This window comes from Helianthus annuus, chromosome 8 (assembly GCF_002127325.2).
Source record: "Helianthus annuus cultivar XRQ/B chromosome 8, HanXRQr2.0-SUNRISE, whole genome shotgun sequence".
Lineage (NCBI taxonomy): Eukaryota > Viridiplantae > Streptophyta > Magnoliopsida > Asterales > Asteraceae > Helianthus > Helianthus annuus.
This window is the reverse complement of record NC_035440.2, coordinates 106,128,981-106,154,595: the sequence shown is the minus strand read 5'-3', so window position 1 is coordinate 106,154,595 and position 25,615 is coordinate 106,128,981. Positions and strand designations below refer to the sequence as shown.

The window sequence follows — 25,615 nt, the reverse complement described above, 5'->3', positions numbered from 1 at the left end:
CAACTTGCTGATCCTAGTTTGTTAGAACTTACCGGAATATCCTTATTTCCTAATAACTCATTAACTAATTCTTCTATTTCTATGTTATTAGTTTTCTTTTCCACTTTGGTTGGGGGTGGCTTCAGGAATTCTTCCTGTAATTTGGGATTCTAGTTCAAAATTGTTGTGTGCGGAAGTGAAGTTATCATAGAAGGTAACTTTGATGCTTTCTCTCTAAAGGCTTTAGAGGTTAAAGAGTAACCAAGAAATATGCCTTCGTCTGACTTACCATCAAACTTGGATATATCATCTTGATTATTTAGGATATGGCATCTTGAGCCAAAAGCATGCATATTCTTCACATATGGTTTATGCTTGTTTATGATCTCATTGGGCGTTTTCTGAAATCGTTTATTAACAATGAACCTATTTTGGGTAAAACATGCGATGGATACAACTTTAGCGCAAAAATAAGTCGAAAGACCTGCAACAACTAAGAGTGTTCTTGTAGCCTCAACCAAAGTTCGATCTCTCCTTTCTACAACTTCATTTGGTTAAGGAGTTCTATGAGCAGAGAAATCATGAGTTATGCCTTGCTTAGTTAGAAATGAGCTTAGTTTGGCATTTCTAAACTCTGTTCCATTGTCACTTCTAAGCTTGATCACTTTTGATTTCATTAGATTTGCACTCTTTCAATGAAATTTATGATAAGATCAGGAGTTTCACTTTGATGGAAGGATTGTGAATACTCTTAAGTTTTACCTTAAAATTGAGTTTTCCATACTTATAACAAGCTAAGCATGATTAGTAACGATGCTCTAACTTAAGGTGACATGTTAGATTATATGTCATTTATGTTAGGCGTTAGGGTTTAGCTTAAAGGTGTTCCATCTTGTGTATTGTACAGAAGAGTGAAATACACCAATAATTCATAAATATATTTTGATTTGTTGCCCTCGAACTTAATACTAGCCTAACGCTGCTAGGGCTACCTAGTTCTGACTAATACCGGCCATAACCAATGCGTGTTCGGTAAAAGGCAGCCAAGGGGTCTGCTTATAGCATAATGACTAAGGGTATAGGGTATGGGGTGTCATCCCCATGCCACCTAACAAATTTTTCATCAATAGCGCCATACCCTCCAAGTTAAAGGGGAACACTATTAATGAGGTTGAGCTGAGATGGCACAATAAAACCGGTATAGGCTCCATTTCCATACCTTGTATCGTAACAGAAATCGGTAATATAATCACATGGTTCTTAAAGAGAATCTTTAATATAATCACATAAATCGGTAATATTTTCTCTAGGGTATCTTAGATATATTCCATCGCAAATTTTTCTTCTAAGTTATGACTTTTTTAATTTTTGCATAGAAGGAAAAAATAGGAGACTACAAAGATTGGGAAGCAAATGATTTTAATTTAATTTGTTTCTAAATGCGCTAATTTACTCTATACGATTCTCATCTCTAGCTAATTCTACTGAAAAAGTTGAAGTTTATTCATGATATGCTACAACCTATCAGTAATTAATCATATTCTTTTAAGTTTCTCAATAATAAAATACGAAAAAGACATATAAGAGGATGTAGGAAGTTGCGCGTATAAGTAATAGTTAGTTTTGATATTCATTCATGGTTTTTAGCACTAATTTTTCTTCTTCGTATTATTGCTTAAAAGGAGGAGAGTGTACAACGCCCAGATACTGAGAAACCATTGGAACTTCAGTCGACACATGAAATTAATGTAAGACCCTCTATCATTCTATCATATTAATTTAAAAGCATGCCATGGCTTGTATTATATAGTGTAAAGATGAAATACAAATAAATTTTAACATACAAATAGATTTTAACATGAGAAGTGAAGAAGGGATTTTTTTTTTGTTTTTCGACTTGTTTTTCCATGCTTATTAAGTATGATGTTTAGTTGAAAATGTAAAAAAAAAAATCGTATATTTACTCTACATAGTTACTCTACAAGTGTAAATACACAATATTTTTAGATTATAAGACTAAAATCGCGAGACTCAACACAATTTTTTTTAGCTAATGTTAAAACTCATTTGTATGTTAAGACTCATATTATTTAATGTATATAAATTTATTTTTGATAATATCAATAATTTTAATCATACGCATATAAGGGTGAGCGGGGCACTTCTCGGGGAGGGGAGCGGGGAGTGAAGTCCCCGAGCGGGAACACCGCCGCCATCAATTCGGGGAGGGGAAGCGGGGTGGGGGAGCGGTGTGTACTCACCGATTGAGAGAGATGAGAGAGAGAGAGGGAGTGATTGGTTGTTAATGTGGGTCCACTCTTTTTCCACCAATCATATTTTTTTCTTCTTTTTTTATAAAAAAATAATTGTGTGAGTGGAGTGATGCCAACGTTTGAGTGCAAAATGAGAACTTAAGAGGGGAGTTGACGTGACGCGTGCTGATTGGGTGTGTGTAAGAGAGGTCACTCCCCTAGGAGAGGAGTGTCCCTCTCACCCTAAATCCTTTACATGCTTTTATGGTTTTTCCAGAGATAACTGTAAATTGCAGTTTACAAACACGTAAACTGAAGTTTACACTATTTTATTGGTTCTTGCATAAACAAAAGTAAATTTCTTTGTTGTTTACTATTATAAATATAAATTGCAGTTTCACGAAATCAGTAAAACTTTTAATAAACTAATTTCTTATGTTCTTTTATTCTTTTACTCTTTGAATTATTTATCACTTAGTATTTTTTTATTATTTATGTAGTTTCTCTTACTTTTGACAAATAACAAGGACTTTCACGTAATTAACTCTTATAATTTAACAGAGTTTTTCTTTTTCTTTTATTATTTAACTACACTTTTTTTATTATTTAACTAAATAAATTTTGAAATGGTAAGTTTGGCTTGATTCCGTACAACGAAACGTAGATAAAAATACGATTTGAGTTCGGCTTGGTTTAACACAATGAAAGGTATATAAAATATATGTCGTGATGTAAATTAAATCTTTTAAAATATATTACTTTTCACACAACGAAACGTAGACAAAAGAATTACATTATGAATTCTGCTCGGTTTCGCACAACGAAACATAGATAAAAAAATACGTCGTTGCGTAGATAATTTTATTAGAATACATAACTTTTTACACAATGAAACGTAGATAAAAAATAAGTCATGAGTTCGGATCGGTTTCACACAACGAATCATCAGTGGCGGACCCATGAATTTTTCCATGGGGGTGCGAAACATTTTTAAAAATTTTAGGCCCCTAGGTATATAAGTAAAAAAAAATTGGTTCGTATCGGGTCGGGTCATGTAAAACAAACGAACATCAAACTAAATTTATATAATCATAAAAAACATGTCAAACCTTGTTACAAACATAATTAAAACGTCGACGCCCTACGGGTTTTCATTTTTTGAAATCTATCCAAAACATCATCTAAAACTAATTTCTTAAGCAATTCTTTCTCTGTATAACATAAGTTCATCGCTCCATAACATAATGTTTCAATTTTAATTTTAATTTTCAACTATTCAAGCCCTAGAAATCATAACGTAAGTTGTGATCACCCTAAAAATATATAAACAACATAATCACACCCTAAAAATATATAAACAACATAATCACCCTAAAAATCATCTAAACAACCATAAACAACGTCAAAACACACAAAATTTCAAACCTATTTAACAACTTTATTACCCTTTTTTCTCCTATAATATCAACCAAAATCATCAAAATAACAAAGAAACTTACCCGTGTTCGGATCCCGGTTAGATTTGGTGTCAAATGACGGTGGTATAGTGGCTGATTACGGTGGTCGCCGGCTGCTGGACTGTTGTCGCTGGGTGATGTTATTCGTTGGCTGTGCAGGGACGCAAGAGAGAGAGAGAGAGCGGGAGAGAATTTTTAAAGGTTTTGGGCTTTAATTATTTTATTATAGTTTGAAATATTGTTGGATTTTATTAATGGGCTAAGACTTAGTGGGCTAGCTAGTTAGGAATTATAAGTGGGTAAAGGTATGGGTATTGGGGTTTAGTTAGTTAGGTATTAAAAGTTATATAATTTAGGTAGTATTTTTTTTTTAAATAAGAGTTTACTAAAAAATTTAAAATATAAATTGATAACACTTTTTACCTAATGGGTGCGGACGAAAAATTTCAAGGGTGCGGTCGAAAAATTCCAAGGGGTGCGGACGGGATTTTCGACGGAACTTAGCACTAAATTTTTTTTCCCCGGGGGTATGCCCGCCCACCTCGGGTTGGACTTAGGTCCGCCCCTGCGAATCATACATAAAAAGTATTTTGTGACATAGATAAAATCTTTTATAATATATAACTTTTCACAAAACGAAACGTAGATAGAAAAATATGTCGTGAGTCCGGCTTGGTTTCACACAACGAACCATGTAATTAACTCTCTTATTTATTTATTATTTATAATTATATATGTTATTTATTATATCTAAAATATAATTTCTTATTTATTATTTATAAGCTATTTCTTATTGTTTTATTATTAATAAAATTTAGTTATTAATTATTATTATTATTTACCATTTATTATTATTTTTCATTTATATTAATAATAATAACATCAAATAAAAAAACTAGTACTTTATGCTCTTGATCTAGGTATGTTTTTATAGATTTTCTAAGTTTCTGGGGTTTTCTTTTTTTAAACCTTTATTTTCAAAATCTTGATTTGTTATGGATTGAATTTGTTGTTTGTTGGTTGACCGTTGATCATGAAATAATTAGGGTGATTAAGAGTTGTTTTACACATCATTTAGATGCATTTTTAATTAGATAGAAATGTTTTTGGGTGAGTTTTTTGGGTTTTTATTGCAAATCTGGACTATGTTCTAGTATTTATAAAGTATTTTATAGTATTTAAAAAAATATTATTAAAAATAAAATATTTTCAGAAATAAATAAATTCATTACAATGATTATTATGTCGTTCATAATATTTATTATTATTGTTATTAATATTGATTAATTAGTTAGTTAATAAACAAATATAAAAAACAAATAAAACAGCCAAACATTAGAAAAACATGAAAGGGGTATTAAAATAATATATTAGTGAAAAAAAAAGTAACCTGCAGTTAGTAACTACGTAAAAGTAAACTGTAGTTTACTTTTAAAAATTTGTATGTTCTCAATAAAGTTGAACAGTAGTTTATTTTTAATGTAAGACCATGGGGTATGGTGGTGCTTGGATTGGGTATTTGGTGACACATATATCTTGAATATTCCCAACGCAAAACCAAGTTTTCAAAGGGTATGGTTGGGGCTAGGGTTGGGCGTGGCTGGGCGGGTGGCTATGCCACATCAACAATTATTTTTAATATATATTTATATTTATAATTACATAAAAAATAAACATACATATTTAAAAAAATAATACATAAACATACATAATAATTATCAAAATAAAAGACAGTCATTCTTCGTCGTCTTCGTCGGTTTCGAACCCAGGAATCGTTGAAACATGTTCCACCAAATCAGCTCGAAAGTTCTGATGTATATCTCTTGACTTTATTAAAAATTCATTTGCCGCTTTATCTTCGTCTGTTACGTTACCTGGTTGGGGGTCATCGTCATCATAGTAGGTAACGACCGCTCTATCTTCATCCTCCAAAATCATGTTGTGAAGAATGATACATGTGTACATCACGTTTCCAATCTGATCCTTGTCCCATAGTCGACAAGGCATTGCCCGATCATTGAAAAGAGGTAGTACCCGTACATGTACTCAATCCCGTTTACAAAGAAAGTTCCTTTGGGTCCTATACCATTTACCCGATCATTGAAAAGAGGCGAGTGGTTTATGATGGTAATATCATTATGTGAACCTGGTATACCGAAGAACGCATGCCATATCCAAAGATCTTGGGACGCAACCGCTTCAAGCATGATGGCTGGCACCCCGTGAAATCCACTGGTGTGAGCGCCTTGCCATTGGGTAGGACAAAGTTCCAAGGGCCATTTCATACAATCTAAACTACCTAGCATCCCGGGTAGCCCATGATAATCAGCGTGATGTTCCAATATTTGTTGCATGTCACTGAAAGAGGGCTTTCTCAAATATTTTTTCTTATAAAGTTCTAGAATACACGAACAAAAGTTGTGAAGAGTTTCTCTAGCTACACGTGCAGACATTTTTAAATAGTCATCCATAATGTCCGAACTATTGCCGTATGCTAACTGCCTAAGTGCGGCCGTGACCTTTTGCCACGTACTAAATCCTAATTGCCCGGTTACATCGGGTTTTTGTTGGAAATAATCATATTTCTCCTCAAGATCTCTAGATATTCTTAAAAATAAGTTTCTACTCATACGAAAACGACGCCTAAACATTTTTTTTATCATACTTAGGTTCCGCTGAGAAGTAATCGCTTACCAACAAATCGTTAGCGGTGTGCCGTTCACGAGCGATGTACCTTCTCCGTTTAGGTTGTTGAGTCTCTTCCTCATCGTCTTCGTCTTCCACGATAGCTTTCACCACCGCCGCGATCGTTTGTAGAAATATTTCCGCACCATCGTCAGATGATGATGACTATTCAGTATAACTTGAAGAACTCATGGTAATATTTTGTTTTATGTGTTTAATATTGTGTGAGAAAAATATTAAATGTCGTAAATATTTATAAAGGATTTTTTTTTTTTTTAAAGTAGCCCCCAACGGTAGCCCAACGTCTAGCCAACGGCTACTTTTAATGGGCCAATGACAATCCGCCAACTCAACTTGCTCCCCCGCCCCACGCCCGGCTTGAAAGCCAAGCCCCAAGGGGCCACGCCCCAACCCAAGCCCACCCGGGGTGGTGTCTTGGACGTTTTACTCCAACCCAAGCCCCATACCCTATGGCCTAAACTGCAGTCTACCTTGACGGCTCATATGGTGTAAAAACCCTGTACTCTCCTTTGTGAATCCTCCATCATGGGTATTCTGTTTTGCGTCGCTCTTTGTCTGAAACAATTCGGTTTTAGTGGAACCTCGACCTAGTGTGTACCTAACAGTCTTGAATCCACATACATTTTTTCTATCAGCCGTTCTAAAGAATGTACTGTGAAATCCGCTAGAGTCTTTGCCCAACCATAACCATCTATCTTTGTCTTCATGCACCTCGACCAACCGTGTATAAATTTATGCATAAAGGTAACTACTAACATAAAATATCTAAAGCTTAACGGGGTTAAAAAAAATGAAGTCACTAATGCTCAATTCAACTCTTTGGTATCTCTCTTTACACATTCCAGACAACCAGCTTGCACGAAAAAGAAATGTATATTAAACCAACGTGTAAGTTGTCTTTTTCTTATTAACTTGTCTTACCTTCAGGCTTGTTCCTATTCGTTATCACTTAATTCTTTATAAGATCATCTAAATTTTCCATTTAATTTTTGAATCATGTAAATATATAGGTTCCATAATTTCAAGGGTAACAATATACTTATCTGTTATTGCTTATTATTTAATTGCATCTCAATCATTTAATTATATCCAGTATAATTTCATCTATAGCCAAGCTATTGGTAGGGACTGAAGAGGGTGGGATGTAGACAAAACCTTAGCTCTATTATAGGGGATAGAGAGACTACTTCAGTTGAGACCCCGATCCCAAATTCATATCCAAACCAAATAGTCAAATAAAAACATGAGTATACATATATTCACCTAAAAAGTATAAAAAGTATATATTCACCTAAAAAGTATAAAAAGTATGAAAGATATTCTTACTAAACTACCAAACACGAGAAATGGTGAACCCATATAATAGGAACAGATAACACATCAAAAGATACACATGCAAGCTATAATATTGACAAGCCATTGAAACAGACTAAAAAAGCTAAAGTCCTAAATCGATAGACTATACAAAACCATAACATCCTTCTAAAAGTTTATAACCTTAATCCTAGGTCTCCACGAACTCCTATCTTCGACCAGTGGCGGACCCAGAATTTTATTTCAATGGGGTCCATTTTCGGGTCGGTCCTCGTTCGGGTCGAGTTAAAGTGAGGTTTGAACTAGATTTTTTAAAAAAATAAGAAAAATGCACTTATTAAGGATTGAACCCATGACCTCTTGGTGGAAAAGAGGGAAATTTACCACTACACCAGCATTCTTTTCATTTCTATGGTGTCCACCTAATTGTATTTATGGGGTCCATATACAATTTAATATACCGAATCTACTATTTTTTTTAAAAAGATTGGGGTCCGAGGACCCCGGTGGCACCAATGTGGGTCCGCCCCTGTCTTCGACCATGTCCTCTGAAAGGTGAAAGTCTAGCAAATCCTGCCTAATCCGCTCCTCCATAGTTAATTTCAGTCGGCCCCTACTCCTCTTCCCCTTAATATTGAGAGATTCCACGGTACTGACTTTGGCTGTCACCTGCCTCTTCCTAACATGTCCAAATCATCTCAACCTTCCCTCCTTTATTTTATTCGATTTACTAGCTACCCCTAATCTTTTTCTAAAAACCTCATTTTGCCCAAGCTGGTGTGCCCACACATCCATCTTAACTACCTCATCTTAGCTACCTTTAGCTTACACTCATGTGTCTTCTTGATGACCAGCAATCTGTTTGATATAACATAGCAGGTCTAACCGCCGCCCTATAAAACTTCCTCTTTAATTTACTTGGGAAGCTTTTTGTTAGGATCTGACTTTTAGCTTGTGTGCTTTTATGTGTGAATAAATGAAGTGTTTGATGAATTAAATGAAGTATAAGTGGAAATGATAGATGAATTGCAGTGGAATTTAAAAGAACACACAAACTTGGAAAGATATCATACTTTTTTCTATTAATAAGGAAAAGGATTACAAATTATAGATATGATTATACACTCCCCTCAACCTAATCACAAAACTTTTGTTCGTACAAAAGGATGTAATGTGTTGTGATAACTGGATCTCTAGCAGTGAAATCTATTTATACGGGTAATGACTTCCGTTGGCAATCAGGGATGACATCACCCTGATAGCGACATCTAACATTCCTAACAGAAAAGATTCCACAGATGTTAGAAACATCTTGATGGAATTTGACAATTGTTCTAAGATATCTAACATCTATTTAAACATACACTGTTATATTGGAAACAATTGTTCTTTAAACCTCTGTTTACTTGTACCAAACATTTGTCCAGACCTAAACAAATGCTTGGCCTTCTATATCAGCGCTTTGTCTTTAACAGGGTTTTGGCCTTTGAACAGACTTCTGGTCTTCTCTAACAATGCTTTCATGTCTTCAACAGATCTTTGATAACTTCAAATAGATGCTCTGTTAGTGTTCAAGATTCACTATATTTGGGAGTAGATGAACATCATAACTTATTTATTTCTTAATCAGGATAGCATATTTTGGCTTTTGCAATCGTCTGTTCTTTTGTAGGTCCAACAATCTCCTCTAAAACAGATGATGACAAAACTCATCTTTATTTGATCAACTTTTATTCCTACTTCTCTCTAATCTGTCCTTTGAATTATAATTCAAATTTCAAGGAGAAGTTATCTTTTGGGTCCCTTTCAAGTTCAAGACCCAGTAGGTCTTGTAGATCTTCATTTTTAAGGCCATGGGCACTATTCATGGAAATCTTTTTAACTTCTCCGTTAGCCCTGATCAAAGTCAATTCATGGCATGTCTTGTCAGACTTCCCATATTAGAATTTTGAAGCCAGATGGATATCCTGGGCCAAAAGTTATTTGTGATGAGTTTGGTGAAGGAGGTCTTCCCAAGATTTTTCCAATAAGATCTTCAATATTTATATCTGGATGACCATAGATCAATTCAAATTCTCATGCCTTCTTTTCTATAATAATCTCGATACATCTTCATGTCTTGTTCTAACATCTCTTTTTGCATTTTAGGTAGCTTCTTACAGTTGTTGTGATGTTCTTTGTAGAAGGAAGTTTAGACAGATCAACCAAAGTTTTGATAGGGAAATCAACTTGATCATGAACTGGTTTTCTTGGGATTGAGGGACCTTTTTCTCTTAGGATTTCAAGCTTTTTGTAGTTCTCAGTGATTGTCGACTCGTCCTATTTGGCCATTGATCTAAGTGTCCCAAAATTAGCTGTCACCATTTCATCCAACATCCTCTTCAACTGTAGGGCCTTTTTGTCATTAGGCCTTTTGAATGCTTTCTAGTTTGGAGGTGTATGCTAGATCTATGGATTGAGTTTTAACTTTTCTATCCTTAATATTTCATCTAGTAAGGTTTCAATTGACCATCCTGAGAATTGAGCTTTGGTTGCTTTGTATGGCTTGTTTTTCATGATATGGTTCAAATAATCTTCTCTCAATGTCCTTATAATATCAGGATCAATGGTTGGAGCATGAGAGAGATTATTCCAGATATCTTTTGCATAATCTCCAAGAGCATTCACCTTTTGGAGTTCTTCAAACAAGATTAGTTTTGCCTATTTGTCATCATTTCCTTTGCTTCTCTTTGCAGTTATTTTCTCAGCCTGCTTTAACTATAGCTCCAAATATTCTTTGAAATTTGTGGGCTTTGGAAAGTTTTGGAAAGATGGGAATGTGAGTTGGCTTGAATCTGTTGTAGAGTAGACAGACTATATTTCTTGTGATACAGTGGTTTAAGTGGGTGTGTAGATGTGATTAGGGTAGTGGTAGTTGATGGTATTGATAATGGACGTGATATGGGAATGGATGTTGATGTGGTTGTGGTTGTGGTAGTTTGTTGAAATAATGATGTGGTTCTGATAGGAGATGCTTGTAAGGTTTCTTCATCATTATCTTGGATGATTAATTTTGATTTTTCCCCCTTGTGTATGGTGTAAATGCTTTAGGTGGTGGTGACAGGGTGTGTGTAGGTAGTTTTCTTTTGATGAGAACACAACAGGAGCCTTTTGGGAAATAGGCTCGACTGGTTCTAAGATGGTTGTAAGTGATATTGTAGATGTAACATCTGTTTGTATATTTATAATGCAAACAGATGTTTGGATTGAAGGAGCGGTGGTTTAGGGAGCAGTGGTTTGGATAGTGGCAGTGGTTTGGATATATGGAACAATGGTTATTGTAGGAGAGGTTTGAGAAACTGAAATAACTGTGCTTTTCACTTGTCTTGTAGGCTGTCTTCTTACAGGATCCTCTGTTAAAGAAACCAAGTTTTGTAGAACCCTTTGTTTTTCAAGCATTTCCTATACTGCTGAAGCATCTTTTGCTTCTCTTATATCTTTCCTCTTTTCTTTTTCTAAGGAATCCTCCTTTGCCTTTTTTGTTGAAAACAGATCAAGGCTTTTCTATGCTTTCTTGCTTTGAGGAGGTAGTTTTCCCATGCCTTCTACATTCTCCCCCTTTGGCATCATCTTCAGGATACCTGGGTTTTTGAGCAGTGCCTGTTGATTGAAGAAGGTGATCTATGATGGCCTTTATCTCTGCTTAGCTATCTTTATACCTTGCATCAATCATATTCTTGATCTGAGTTTTGGCTTATGTGCTTTTGTGTGTGAATAAATGAAGTGTTTGATAAATTAAATGAAGTATAATGGAAATGGTAGATGAATTGCAACGGAATTTAAATGAACACACAAACTTGGAAAGATATCATACTGTTTTCTAATAATAATCAAAGCGATTACAAACTATAGATATGATTATACACTCCCCCTTAGCCTGATCACACAACTCCCGGTTCGTACAAAAGGATGTAATGTGTTGTGATAACTAGATCTCTAACAGTGAAGTCTATTTATATAGGTACTAACATCTTTTGGAAATCAAGGTTGACATCACCTTGATATCAACATCTAACATTCCTTACAGAAAAGATTTCACAAATGTTAGAAACATCTGATGGAATTTAACAACTATTCTAAGATATCTAACATTTGTTTAAAGATACATTGCTATATTGGAAACAATTGTTCTTTAAACCTCTATTGAATTGTACCAAACATCTATTCAGGCATAAACAAATGTTTGGCCTTCTATATCAATGCTTTGTCTTTAACAGGGCTTTGGCCTTTGACCATACTTTTGGTCTTCTCCATCAATGCTTTCATGTCTTCAACAGATCTTTGATAACTTCAAACAGATGCTCTATTAGTGTTCAAGATTCACTATCTTTGGGAGGAGATAAACATCATAACTTGTTTATTTCTTGATAAGGATAATATATTTTGGGTTTTGCAATCATCTGTTCTTTTGTAGGTTCAACACTTTTGTTACACAATACCCCTTTGGCTGCTCTCCACTTAGACCATCTAACCTGAACACGGTGGGCTACATCACTATCTGTCTCCCCATCCCTTTGAAGAAACGATCCTAAGTACTTAAACTTAGTTTTCTGGGAAACCACTTGTCCCTCAATGGTAACCTAAGTGTCCTCGTCTATGCTTGCACCACTGAAATCACAGTTAGATACTCAGACTAGAACGACTAATCTTTTAACCTTTGCCTTCTAAAGTTACCCGCCACTCCTCTAACCTTGCGTTCAGACTTTGGTTACACTCCGTAACTAACACAATATCATCCAAAAAAGTAGGCACCACGGAAGTGTCTCTTAAATCAACTTTGACAACTCATCCAGGACAATCATAAAAAGAAACAGGCTAAAAGGAGACCTTTGGTGGAGGCATATCTCTACAGGGAAGAAATCAGTATCCCCTACCGGTGCATGTATGCTAGTTTCAGTCCTAAGATACATATCCTTAATTATGTCTATATACTTCCTAGGAATCCCTCTATCGTCTAAACTATCCCAAATCAATCTATGTGGCACACTATCGTAAGCTTTTTCAAGGTCAATTAAAAATATATGTAGATCCCTCTTCTTCTTCATATACTTTCCCATCAATCTCCTTATAATGCGTATCACTTTCATAGTTGATCACCCCGGCATGAAACCAAATTGGTTGACCATAACCCAAGCTTCCTTTCTAAGTCTAGTCTTAATTAACCTCTAATTTAATAGTATGGCCTAGCAACTTTATCTTTACGTAATTCCCACAACATTGAGAATCTCATTTGTGCTTATATAGAAGCACTACAACACTACACCTACACTGATCTAACATTCTTCCAGATTTGAGAATAAGATAAAACAAATTAGTTAGCCATTAAACTCCTTCCTCTCCCAAACACTTCCACACCTCAATTGGTATGTTGTCCATACCAACTTCCGTAGCCTTTCCCATCTTCCTAAGTGTTGTATACACCTCTGCTGGTGTGACACGTCGACAGTAGCAATTATTCCATTATTGGCTTTGAGTAATATGGTTGTTGCATCCTTGTTAGTGAGACATCCCGTTGTAGAAAAGATTGTAGAAGTAAGTTCACCATCTCCCCTTAATGTCGTGTTCCTTGACTAAATATCGTCCATCATCTCCCTTTATAAACTTCACTACCCCAAAATCCTGCCTCCTATGCTCCTTTGCTTTTGCATTCCTAAACATTTCATGCTCCCTCTCCTTTGTTTCCAGGCGGTCATACATCCGCTTATAGGTTGTGTTCTTTGCCTCTATCACTGCTTTCTTCGCCTCTGTCTTGGCCTTTTTGTAACTCTCCCTTAATCTCACTCACTTTTCCTCGTCTGTGGATCTCGAAAGATCCCTAAAACTCCCTTGCTTATCCCTTATTTTGGTTTGTACATCTTCATTCAACCACCAGGACTTCTAATGCCCAATTTTCTTACCTGCTGAGAGTCTCATTCACCACATTAATAGTGGTGGTTTCCATAGCCTCCCATGTTCTGTTTGTGTCCCCATCTCGTCGAGTCGATGTCGTCGATATGACCTTATCTTTAAACATTGCAATCTTGTCACCCTTTAGATTTCCCCATCGGATCCAAAGTCGTATTTTCCCTCCTTGCTAGTCAATTGTTCTCTCATGCCTATATGTACCACTGGTAAGTGGTATTGAGTCACTATCGCCTCCCCTCCCCTGGTATAACCTTGCAGTCCCTCCATCATCTTTAGTCTCCTCGCCTTATCCAAAGGTAATCGCTCTGTGTGTTATGTCCTCTACTACTAAAATTAGTTAAACGTGATTCTCTATTCTTAAAGAACGAATTTATGATACCCAGGTCGTGTGCCATCATGAAGTCTAGAAGGTCCTTACCCGGGTCGTTCCAATCACCAAAGCCAAAACCCCCCATGCACCATCTGAAATCCATCACTATCCTTACCGATGTGGCCATTAAAATCACCTCATGTACAAATTCTTTCCTCCCTAGGTACGACCCCCGCCACTATGTCTAGACAGTCCCAAAAGTCTCTCTTCTCTCCTAATCTCCCAGTCCCACTAATGGCACGTACACACAAACCACTGTCACTATTCCCCCTCTTGATACTAACCTCAACACCATAATCCATCGTTGTGTAGTATCACCTCAACCACATTGTTAAAAAAAGATTTAACATATATAGTCATCCTTTCTATTCTACAATTAACTTAATTAGTTGGTCTAACAACTATTTTTACTTCACTGACGTAATACATATTACTAGCAACACTTAGCAAATTTATTACTACTATTTGCATGTTATAATTAGTGGACGTTTAATTTGATCAAGTTAACATAGAGGATTTAGCCCAGAAAACTATCTTTATTATAATTTGATCTAACTAATAATAACTTTGTGTATAAATGGATTGTGGTCTTGGCAAATATTTTGGGTTGACCCTTGGTAAGGCTAACCTTGATGTATGAATGGAAAAGAAGGGCATATGAAAAGAGGGGAAGGAGAAGCAGGGGTCTAGGATGTAATGAAATTCAAAGTGGCTTTAGTTGGTCTGGGATAAAATGAAATTAGAGTGAATTTACTTGAGGTTGTATTGTTATAACAACATAATCGAAATGAAATTAGAGTGACTTTAGTTGAGGCTGTATTGATGTAACAACATAACATATATGAATTATGGACGTAATGAAATTCAGAGTGTCGTGTGTTTACCTCTGTCCACATCATGTTGTAATCAGATGGAGATTAACTTGAATTGAAATCTCATGAACATTAGAAAATAACAAGTTGTCATATTGACTAATAGGCATCTTTAATTTCTAACCATGGAATTTCCTTGTCATTTTTCTAGCTTAGCTATTAAACCTTGTCCCAAATTAATTTTGCAGGGGAAGAACTTGGAACACTTGAAGATTCCTTTCATTTATATTCAGTCAGCAACTGATAGTTTTTCAGACACATATATGATTGCAAATAGGGATGGTTGTACTTTTTACAAAGCACAACTCGACTATTATGATAAAGAAAATCATTCATCCGAGAAACACAACTTTGTAATTATAAAACGCTATCCTTATGGTGGACATCGCCTATATGGAAAAAAAGAGTTTCTTATAGAGATTGAGATTCTTAGCAGTGTTAAGCATCCCAACATAGGTACTCTACTTGGATTTTGTCTTGAAGCTTCTGAGATGATCCTTATCATTGGCAATTTTTATAATGGACTCCTTGGTCTATATTTTGAAAATCCAAAGTACTTGCGTGTTTTAACATGGGAAAAACGTTTAAAAATTTGCATTGATGTTGCACAAGGGTTAAAGTACATCCACTCTGAGATGGAAAACAAAAATATGATTATAAACCGTGATATAAATTGCTACAACATTGGGTTGGATGACAACATGGGGGCAAAGATTTTTAACTTTTGGTGGTCTATATTCCTGCCTCCAAATCAAGAAGACAAAGCTCTCTATATCAATTGGGTTGGCAGACACTCCTATGTAGACCCACAATATAAAAAGACTGGAAAGTTAAAAAGAGAATCAGATGTTTATAGCTTTGGAGTAGTTCTGCTTGAACTTCTATGTGGGAGGTTAGCCTTCGACCCAATATACCTGAAGGAAAGTGACGAAGGGTTGGCGTTTGTGGCAAGACGAAGCTTCTACACAGGAACACTTGAGGACATGATAGATCCTATAATAAAGGAAGAAACCAATGAAAACAACTTTGTTTTAGATATAGGACCCACTAAAGAATCTTTGCACACATTTATTAAAATTGCACATGAGTGTGTGGCAGAAACTCAAGACCAACGTCCAACAATGGAAATCGTTGTTAAGGAACTCGAGAAAGCATTGTTCTTTCAGGTAAGTCATTTTTCGTGCTTCATATTATTTTTCTCTAGAAGTAATTAAAGTGATGATTCACTATAATACTAAAAACAATTTATGTAAAATGTTGGATTTCCATATATGGCACAAATTATTAGGTCTACATAATTAGATGAAATTCATTCCACTTTCTGACGTCTAGTCCTCAACAATCAAAATATCTTGTTCTTAAACATTGTAGGGATAAATTTATGACTTTGATGAATTGTTGACATGGAAGTGCCAAAAAAAAAATATATTATAAAAGTCATGATGTTTAATGTTTGACAGAAAATCAACAAGGATAACCAAAGAATTTCACTTGAAGATATCATTCAAGCAACACAAAACTTCCATAAGGACAATTTAATTGGCGGAGGAGGATTTGGAAAAGTATTTAAAGGATACCTTCAAGATGGTGATAGATTTAAGACCATTGTTGCAAAGCGACTGGATACAAAGTTTGGTCAAGGGGAAAAAGAATTCTTAACTGAGCTCCAAATTTTGTTTGAATATAAGCATGAGAATGTCATCGGTCTTATAGGCTATTGTGATGAAAAGGATGAAAAAATCATTGTTTATGAGTATGCACCCAAAAAAAGTCTTGATAGGTACTTGAATGATGTTTCTCTTACATGGATCCAACGACTTAATATATGCATTGATGTTGCAAGAGCATTGCATTTCTTTCATGGAGGAGTTGGAAAACAAGCAAAGGTGATACATAGAGACATCAAAACTGCAAACATTCTACTAAACGATGACTGGAAAGCAAAAATTGCTGATTTTGGGCTTTCCTTAATAAGTCCAATAAATCAGGAAACAGACTTTATCTTTGATCATGCGTGTGGCACAAGAGGATACTTGGACCCACTTTACAAAGAATCAGGATTCCTAACTATAGAATCAGATATTTATTCATTTGGTGTTGTTTTATTTGAGATATTGTGTGGGAGATCAACGTTAATATTCCACAAGCATGAAGGTCACTACCTACCTGATTTCATTAAAAACATATTTGAAAAAGGGAAGCAAGATGAGTTGGTGTTTGAACAAATAAGGGATCACATCGAGCCAAAGTCCCTAACTACATTCCAAAAGATTGCTTACCAGTGCTTACAACACGAAAGAGAAGAACGACCGTCAACAAAAGAAGTTTTAAAGCAACTTAAGAAAGCATTGGCATTTCAAGTAAGTTATCAAAGTTATACAATTACATGAAAGCAGATTTCTTTAAGGCTGGAGGGTGTGGGATAAAGCTCCTCAGGGCTTTATCACGGCACGTCAGCGTCACGTCACGTCTTGTCCACGTCAGACAGGGGGCTCTAAGGCCCCTTCCTTTAACTTGCAGGGTGTGGGATAAATCCCCCCTATTAAACAAAATAAAAAAAAGATTTCATTGGTTGAAAAGAGGTGGGCCCCACCTGCACCCCCATTTTCTTCTGTTAACACAATGGCGAGAGACCCATGGTGCCCCCTGTTAAATTGCTTGGTATGGGTGGTGGCGCCTTGGGGGCGCTATTGGTGGTGAGGTGGCAGGGGTGATGCCCTCCATATCCTCCGGCCTAAGTGCATTAATATAAACCATATCTTGAACTCGTTTTCATAAAAAAAAAAAAGGTTACCAATTGTAATTTAATATACCTTTATTGTTTTAACGACGTGTGCGTGCTCACACACACATATATATAGGGTAAGGATCCGTTAGGAACCACCATTTATTGCAAGAACCATGAGAATCAATGTGAACACAACCAAAACAACTTAAAAACACAATTTTTTTTTTAAATTTTCGTTAAAAATCGCAGTTTTTTTATATTAACTTTTTTTAATTTTTTTGTTGTTAAAGTCGCGATTTAACAAAAAAATCTTTTTAGCATTTTTTGTGGTGTTTAGCTTTAAAGTTTAGTTTCTAGCATTTAGCTTGGGTGGGGGGGGGGGGTAGGTTTTTGTAGGTGGGGGGGGGGGGAGGGGGTTAGGTTTTTTTAGGTTTTTGTGGCTGAGGGTGGTTTAGGTATTTTTAGGTTTTGGGGGGTGGGAGTTAGGTTCTGGGTTGTGGTTGGGTGGGTTTATTTTATTGTGTTCATATTGGTTCGAGTGGTTCTCGCATGAACCCTACTATATGTGTGTCTATATATATATATATATATATATATATATTGAAAACAGTAATTATTCTCGGAGCATTGTTTTACTTTTTGTGTTTTAACTAGGTGATGCCCCGCCCGCGTTGCGGGGTGATGGCCGAATAATTCTCAATCAATTGAAAAAACACTACTATAATTTTGTCAGTAAAAAAACTAAAACGACGATAAGACCGTTTTTTCCGGCTCAGAACAAAACTACAATTTTTCAGTACTAATGAGCGAGTGTTAGGCAGCTCATTGACACGGAAAAAAATTAAATCGAGTGAACCAATTAAAAAAAAGATTTCTACTTTTGCGAAAAAAAACTAAAACGATGGGAAAACGTAATTTTGAACTGAGGGCGAAATCATAATTTTTATTCAGGGATAAAATCGTAAATTAAATAGACCAATAGGGGAGTGTCAGGCAGCTGCCGGCATGACTGTAATTTTACACTGGGGGAAAATTGTAATTTAACCAGGGAAACAAACAAAAACGATGGAGAAAATGTAAATTTAATTTGAGGGCAAAATCGTATCGTGGCTATGAAAGGAAAAAACTAATGGGAAAACTCTAAATTTAAACGGGGCAAAATCGTAATTTTGAACCGATGGTAAAATTGAAATTTTTTGCTGGGAGCAAAAGCATAAATTTATTTTCAAGTCGGGGTAGAAACATAACTTTGAACCGATGGCAAAATCATAATTATAAGGGGGAAAATATTAATGGCAAAACTGTAAATTTAAACGGGGCGAAGTCGTAAATTTTAAACCCAGGCCAAAATTGAAAATTTTAGATGGGAGCAAAACGTAATTTTATTTTTAAGTTGGGGCAAAAAAATTAATTTTACACTGATGGCAAAATTGTAATTTTAAAGTGGGATAAAATTATAATTTTATTGGGTTAATAGGGAGTGCCAGACAGCTTTCTGACACTATTATCTCCACCGCCCATTTCATCCAATAGGTGAAAACAACTATTGCTGCCAATTGGATTGTACATCTTGATAATTATTGATATATTCATTCTAAAATACTTGAATTTTATCTCGTCATTGAATATTTATAAAAATAATCAAAAACCAAATAAAAATAGTATATAGACAGTGACGAAGCTTAAACGAAAAATAAATAGGGATGACTCAATACGTGTATACAATTCCTTTTTTTCTTTTTGAGTTAATTATGCATACTTGGTTAAAAGGAATAGAAAGTCATGGAAGAGGCTGCTAGATCGTATATATTTTTGTATGTGTGGGGGCTCATACATTTTATTAGATCTTTTTAGCTTCTCACTCATGTGTAACCCATTGATTTTACACTCCTTTCTACTTGATAAACAGAACCTGCCATCAACAATCACAAAGGTTGCTCCCTTACAAATCCCACTTGAAGACGTACTTAAGGCCACCAACAACTTTGATCATGATAACTTCATCAGACACAGTGGATTTGGTAGCGTATATAAAGGACGTCTCTTGCGGTCCGGAACGTTGATGGAGATTGCTGCACGGAGGTTTGATTGTAAGCATGGGGAAGGAGAGCTCGAGTTTTTTACAGAAATTTCAGTGCTTTCTGATCTCAAGCATACAAATCTAGTCTCTATTATTGGGTTTTGTTATGAGAAAGATGAGAAGATCATCGTAACCACGTATGAGTCCAATGGAAGTCTCAAGCAGTATCTAAACAGCCCGAACCTCACTTGGAGGCTAAGATTGAAGATATGTATAGGTGTGGCTCGTGCGCTAAGTTACCTTCATTATGACGAGGGACGTGATTATGCTATCATACATTGTAACATCAATAGCGACACAATCTTATTAGACGATAACTGGGAAGCCAAGTTATCCGGTTTCGAAAATTCCATCAAACAATCTTTCAAGGACGAGGTCCATCCTTGTGAACCTACAGATGCAATGGGGTGTATGGACCCTGCAATTGAAAAGATAGGAGGTGTGACCTACAAGTCGGACATCTACTCATTCGGAGCCGTTTTATTCCAAATGTTGTGCGGGGGGAATGCGTGTATTACTATTGATAATGAGGCTAATAGGTTTCTAACTCTGTCGGCCAAATATCATTATGAAAACAAAATGCTGTATGATATAATCCTTCCTGATTTATGGAATCAAATGTCTGGAGAATCCTTCCCTGAATATTCACAAGTAGCATATTCTTGCCTTCAAGAGGAGCCAACACACCGCCCAGATATGGACTATATTGTAGCCAAACTTGACCAAGTGTTGGAACTTCGCGTGCGACAAGAGAACCAGATTTTTTTAATTTTATTTTTTTACTGTTCCTTACTTATGCTCCTTGACAAATTTATTAATCGTTAACAAGTTTCCATTATTTTTTTCCTTAAAATCTTGTAAGATCCCTTTTGGTTTTTGTTATTGTTTCTATTATTGGCTTTCATTTGTTACAGTTTTGTTAACTAGGGGAAGGTTCATTGGGAAACACTAAAAAAGTGGGGAACAGCGGGGAACCGTCTCAAACGAACTCCGATTGGACTCATTTCACCGGCGTTGGAACCGGCTCGTCGAACCCTAATTAGGATCTTTTAACCCTAAACCCTAAATCCTAAACAAGTCAAATATTGTTTTTGAAAACTATTGTGTTTCTATAATTTGAAGAAACTTTCTCTTACTAGTATTTTATTATGTTTCTATAAAACGTCATTAGAATTAATAAAAAATTAATTTGAAGAAAGTTTATAATACATTATTAAGCAAATTAGATGGATACAAGAGTAATTTCCCATAAATTTTAAGAGGCGAGGTGAAGAGGCACAATGTAATTTTCCGTTATATCTTCCCTTTTCTTCCATCTTTGCCCCTGATACCCATAAGACGCCGAAGAAATTCCATATTGCGACCTTTACTAGTACATGTAATCACTCATTCTTCTCCAGGGCGATTGAGTTCTTTCGGAGATATAACGGACATCATCAATGATGTTCATCATGGGCATTAAAGCTTCGACCGGAATAAATCTGATATTCGCTTTTTATTGGTGTGTTTTTCATCAAAACTGATAGCGACTGCGTTAATTCCAGGGTTCCGGTGGCCGATCAATTTTATGGCGAAGCCTCAGCCACGGCCGCCTCTATCGCCGGAACTATTAGTTTCCGTCTAGAGGTTTGTTTTTAATTCGAGGGTTTTAGTTCTAATAATTTACATCGAGATAGTTTGTAAACGGGCAACAAGCTGCGCCGCTACCTCTTTTTGAATAGCGAAACTAAGCCTTTTAAAAACTACGTCCATAGATCTCGGGGTCATAACATTACTATGCATGACCCTTTGAACTCGACTAAGTAGGTCCACAGCCTCTGGCGCAAGAAAACCAAAAGTATCAAAAGCAAATGGGATAAACACGTGCTGGTTGTCAAGGCAAGCTTTCTCATGCTTGATCACTTTACCCGAAGCAGCCTGACCCACTGTGAAAGCACTACTCCCTAAGCCCACGAGCGGGGAAACCCCTGTTAGATCCACACAGGCGTGTTTTCCTCTTACCCATCCAAAGACAAGAATGTCGGCTGGTCGAAGGGTAGATCTCCCTTCCAACGGGTCTGTTAAGAAATTAACGGGTGCCTCTTTCTTAGCAGAAATACCAGCGCACCTGAATATGTCAAAAAGGACATCCCTAACCAAATCATGTCGGTATTTGAACCCCGGGAGCTCTCTACAATGAACTGCATGCTCACCAAAAGAATACAAACACGCCTTATGACAAACTGGGCATACCTCGTCAACTGGGAATAAAGGAATCATGAGGCGATACTTAAGGATAGTACGGTACTCCACCGGCGACATATGCTGGCCTAACCCATCTATAGGTATAGCAAGAAGAAAATCTTGTGCATGTGGTGCTTGGAGACACTCAAAAACGGCTTTTTGTCTAACGGTCAAGTCAAACTGCACTTCAATTTCGTGGACAATTTTACTAAAAAGAGCACTCGCCAATGCATGTTGGGCTTTAGGGGGCGGTGTCCTTATTAGTGAAACCGCTGAAATCAAAGCTTGGAATCGTATCACGAAGACAAGCCAAAGCACAAACATAATCAGAATCCATACCGCATATGCCACTGTCTCTTAAGATGTGGTCCTGTAGCACCCACGATTGGGCCCTCGAGGCCACAAAAGCGTAGGATGAAGCCTCTACAGCCGAATACAACCCCAAACCTCCAAACCTAATAGGTAAAGAAGCAAGACGCCACTGGAGGTCTCCAAAGAAAGGACCTCCACAAACCACCAATTCCTCAATCTCCTCACGCAAACCTTTGTCAAAGAACAACGCTGCATCTTCCATGTGTATAGGTTGGCATGTCCTCAAGCCAAAGAAAAGTTTGGCAATGCCCATAAAGGATCGAAGCAAGAGTAGTTCACTCTGCGGGTCACCTAATTTCGGTAGAAGACGCATCAAATCTACTGCCTTAGCAGCTCTTTTCTTTGCCAACCCACTAATAAAGCTTGCGTCTCTACTAACAGCCCCCCCAAGAAGCTTCACCCCCACTAATGGCCTCCCGATGTCCTTAGGAAATAACCCTTCACGAAACTTGCTACCATCACAAGAAGGCCAAAATAGCTCAGTTTTCTTAATATTAAGTTCAAGACCCAATGTTGGACCCGACACCCTAATGATGTCCAACACTCTAGCCACCTCTTCTGAACCTCCAATGACAGTCCCATCATCAAGATACCAAGCATGAAGGAGAAGCTTGCATTTGTCTCTAATCTGATGCACAAGGGGGTCACAAATGTAACAGCCCTCCACTTGCTGGTTAAATCTTGTTTTGCAATGTGTATTTCAGTTATATTGGTTAATCCTATTGTTTAATTTGTGCAGAATTTGACGATTTTTCTAATTATCCTGAGTGATTCGATTGAGTTTCGTGTTGAATCAATGTAAACTCTAAAGGGCTGTTTGACTACTTCTGAATGGTTAAGTGCTGAACCAATAAGAGGTCTGAACCATTAAGAGTCAGTATAATGCTTAACCGTTCAGAGGCAAATGTTTGACCAATTTAGATTAGATGTCTTAACCATTCAGACTTAATATAATGCTTAACCATTCAGAGGCAAATGTCTGAACCATTCAGATATCTGCTCACGAAACAAACATTAAGAGGTCTGAACCTTTAAAAGCCCCCGTTAAGAGGTAAACAAACAGCGCCATACCTCTTGAATTGGTTAGAAATTGGATATTTCCGTTGAATATTTTCATTTTTTTAATAATTTGGGTTTCTAATTTCAAGATACAATTTAGGTCTAGGTTTGAAATTGTGCATAATAGTTTATTTAGTTCAAGACAATGATGAATAATGTAAGTAGCTAAATCGTAGTGATTCCGTTGTATAGATGTGTTTTGATTCCGAATCATTCCATCTAATGAGTTGTGTGTTGTTAATTTGTTTCTATTACGCATCATCGGACATCGTCAAACGGATTCATGAAGCAATTTGCTACTTGCTTGAATTCAAAATCAAAACCGATGTTACACGATTCAGTATATTAACTTTCTATTTTGGAGTTAAAAATTTAGTTTCTGCTGATAATTTGGAAGAGTAATGTTGACGAATACTGCTAGGAGGTTTGTGATTGTTGGGTTGTAGACTTCTCGACACCTATGGGTGTGGCGCGATAGTTAGGAAGTCGGCCCAAGTCGCGGCCCATTGGGTTTCAACCCTAATTATGTAGTCTATATATTGATCTCTTGTACTTGTAAGGTTTAACACCTCAATAAAAATATCCTAGTTGTCACCCGTGGACGTAGGTCAGTTTAGACCAAACCACGTAAATCCTTGTGTTCGTTTATTGCTTTCGGTGTCGTGTTCGTGTGTGCACTCGATCCTAACAACTGGTATCAGAGCTACGACTCGTTACACACGGGAAACACATCGCGAGAGAAGAGTTGCGATCTAGGGTTTATTCAGGTGGTAGTACTGCCGCTGTCAACCCAGCTGATCGCCGTTCAGTCCCGCCGCCGATTGGAGAAAGGAAAGCACCGTGGAGTAGTTGCTGTAGGTTGTTGCATCGGAACAAAAAAAATTAAAAGGTTGCCAGCAGACGTAAGTCACAACCCATCTTTTTTTTCGTTTGTTGGTCAGGTTTGAAAATCAAGGACTGTCGCCTCCGTTTTGTTTAATTGTCGGCAGAAGAGAAAGTCTCCGGTATTTTCGATTTATAATATCATAGGCATTTTTTTTCTTGTTTTGGCTTTGATTATTTCAAGACAATAGGTTAGATTAAGGTTGAACGTGCTAGGAAAGGTTCAGAGAAGCCAGTCAAGGGTTTTCGTGGCAGTGGGAGCACATGTAGTGCTTCAGTCAGAGCTCCCAGACGACAATGGGTCAAGAGAACTTGTATTCTAGCGGTGAAAGTCTCTCCAGTGAATTAACTGCTTATGATGGAGAGTGTTAGTTCTCAGGTTTTCTCAGGGTCCGGCAGTTCGTTTAAGTGGGAGCCGAAAGGGACAGAGAATGAGTCACGGGTAGTGACTGATGAGTTGAAGCTCAGTGGGAGCTTCAACGCGCCTTCAGGTTAATTGATGAGAAGGCCGGTGGCAACTAGAGGTGGAGCATAGAGTTTCCGTTGACAGATTACAGAAGTACAGTGGAGCGCAGTTGATCGTGTCTTTGAAGCCTCCAAGTGGGAGATTTTTGGGTTGTAGACTTCTCAACACCTATGGGTGTGGCGCGATAGCTTCAACGCAACTTAACTAGCCTCCTCAGTAACCAGGTGCTAAATTTCGGGACGAAATTCTCTTAACAGGGGGAGAATGTGACAACCCTCAAAATTTCCATGTATTCCGTACAATTTATTAATGATAATTAAAGTGCTTGACGACTGTGTGGAATTACTTAACTGCTCTCTGATGACTGTGTTATACTTACATATACTTGTTAACATACTAATAGTGTACAGAAAAGTCATTAAATAGTCTGTTATGTTTTCCTGAGTGTTGAAAAGTAAAAACATTACAAAAATATATATGTATGACACTTTACGGATTAATTAAGCACTTTAACGGAACAACACCGAACCGAACAACCGGACTTTACCCGGAACACAAATATATTGTCAAACACATTATTTCGACTTTTCTGAGCTAGTTAGGGTCCCCGAACACCTTAACGCACCTTATATTGCATGACACACACTAATGCACTAACTAAGCACTTTAAAACTAACTAGAGTGTAACTAGTTCCATAGAAACCCAACTAGACCTACACCCCCCCCAACCGGTTATGAACACTAGAAGATCCCCCATGATTTTATTGAATATTTAATTGGACATGTTTAGTACTTAAGGAGCATAATACCTAGTGGTTAAAGGTGTGTTGGAAGACTTATATTATAACCTCTAGATCTTCATAATTTTCATATCACCTTCATCCTACAACAAACAACTCTCTCTTCTCTTCT

General features: G+C 36.7%; 1 protein-coding gene across 1 annotated transcript in view; it reads left to right on the top strand.

Moving 5' to 3' along the window:
• Positions 1 to 20,612, top strand: part of LOC110870457 — a 37,469-nt gene extending 16,857 nt beyond the window's left edge. Inside the window, exons 3-6 of the mRNA XM_035975849.1 lie at positions 1,662 to 1,727; positions 15,082 to 16,059; positions 16,354 to 17,253; positions 19,531 to 20,612. Of these exons, the coding sequence (XP_035831742.1) occupies positions 1,662 to 1,727; positions 15,082 to 16,059; positions 16,354 to 17,253; positions 19,531 to 20,526 (2,940 nt within the window). The 3' untranslated portion in view covers positions 20,527 to 20,612. The remainder of the gene's footprint in view (positions 1 to 1,661; positions 1,728 to 15,081; positions 16,060 to 16,353; positions 17,254 to 19,530) is intronic.
• The last annotated feature ends 5,003 nt before the right edge of the window (positions 20,613 to 25,615 follow it).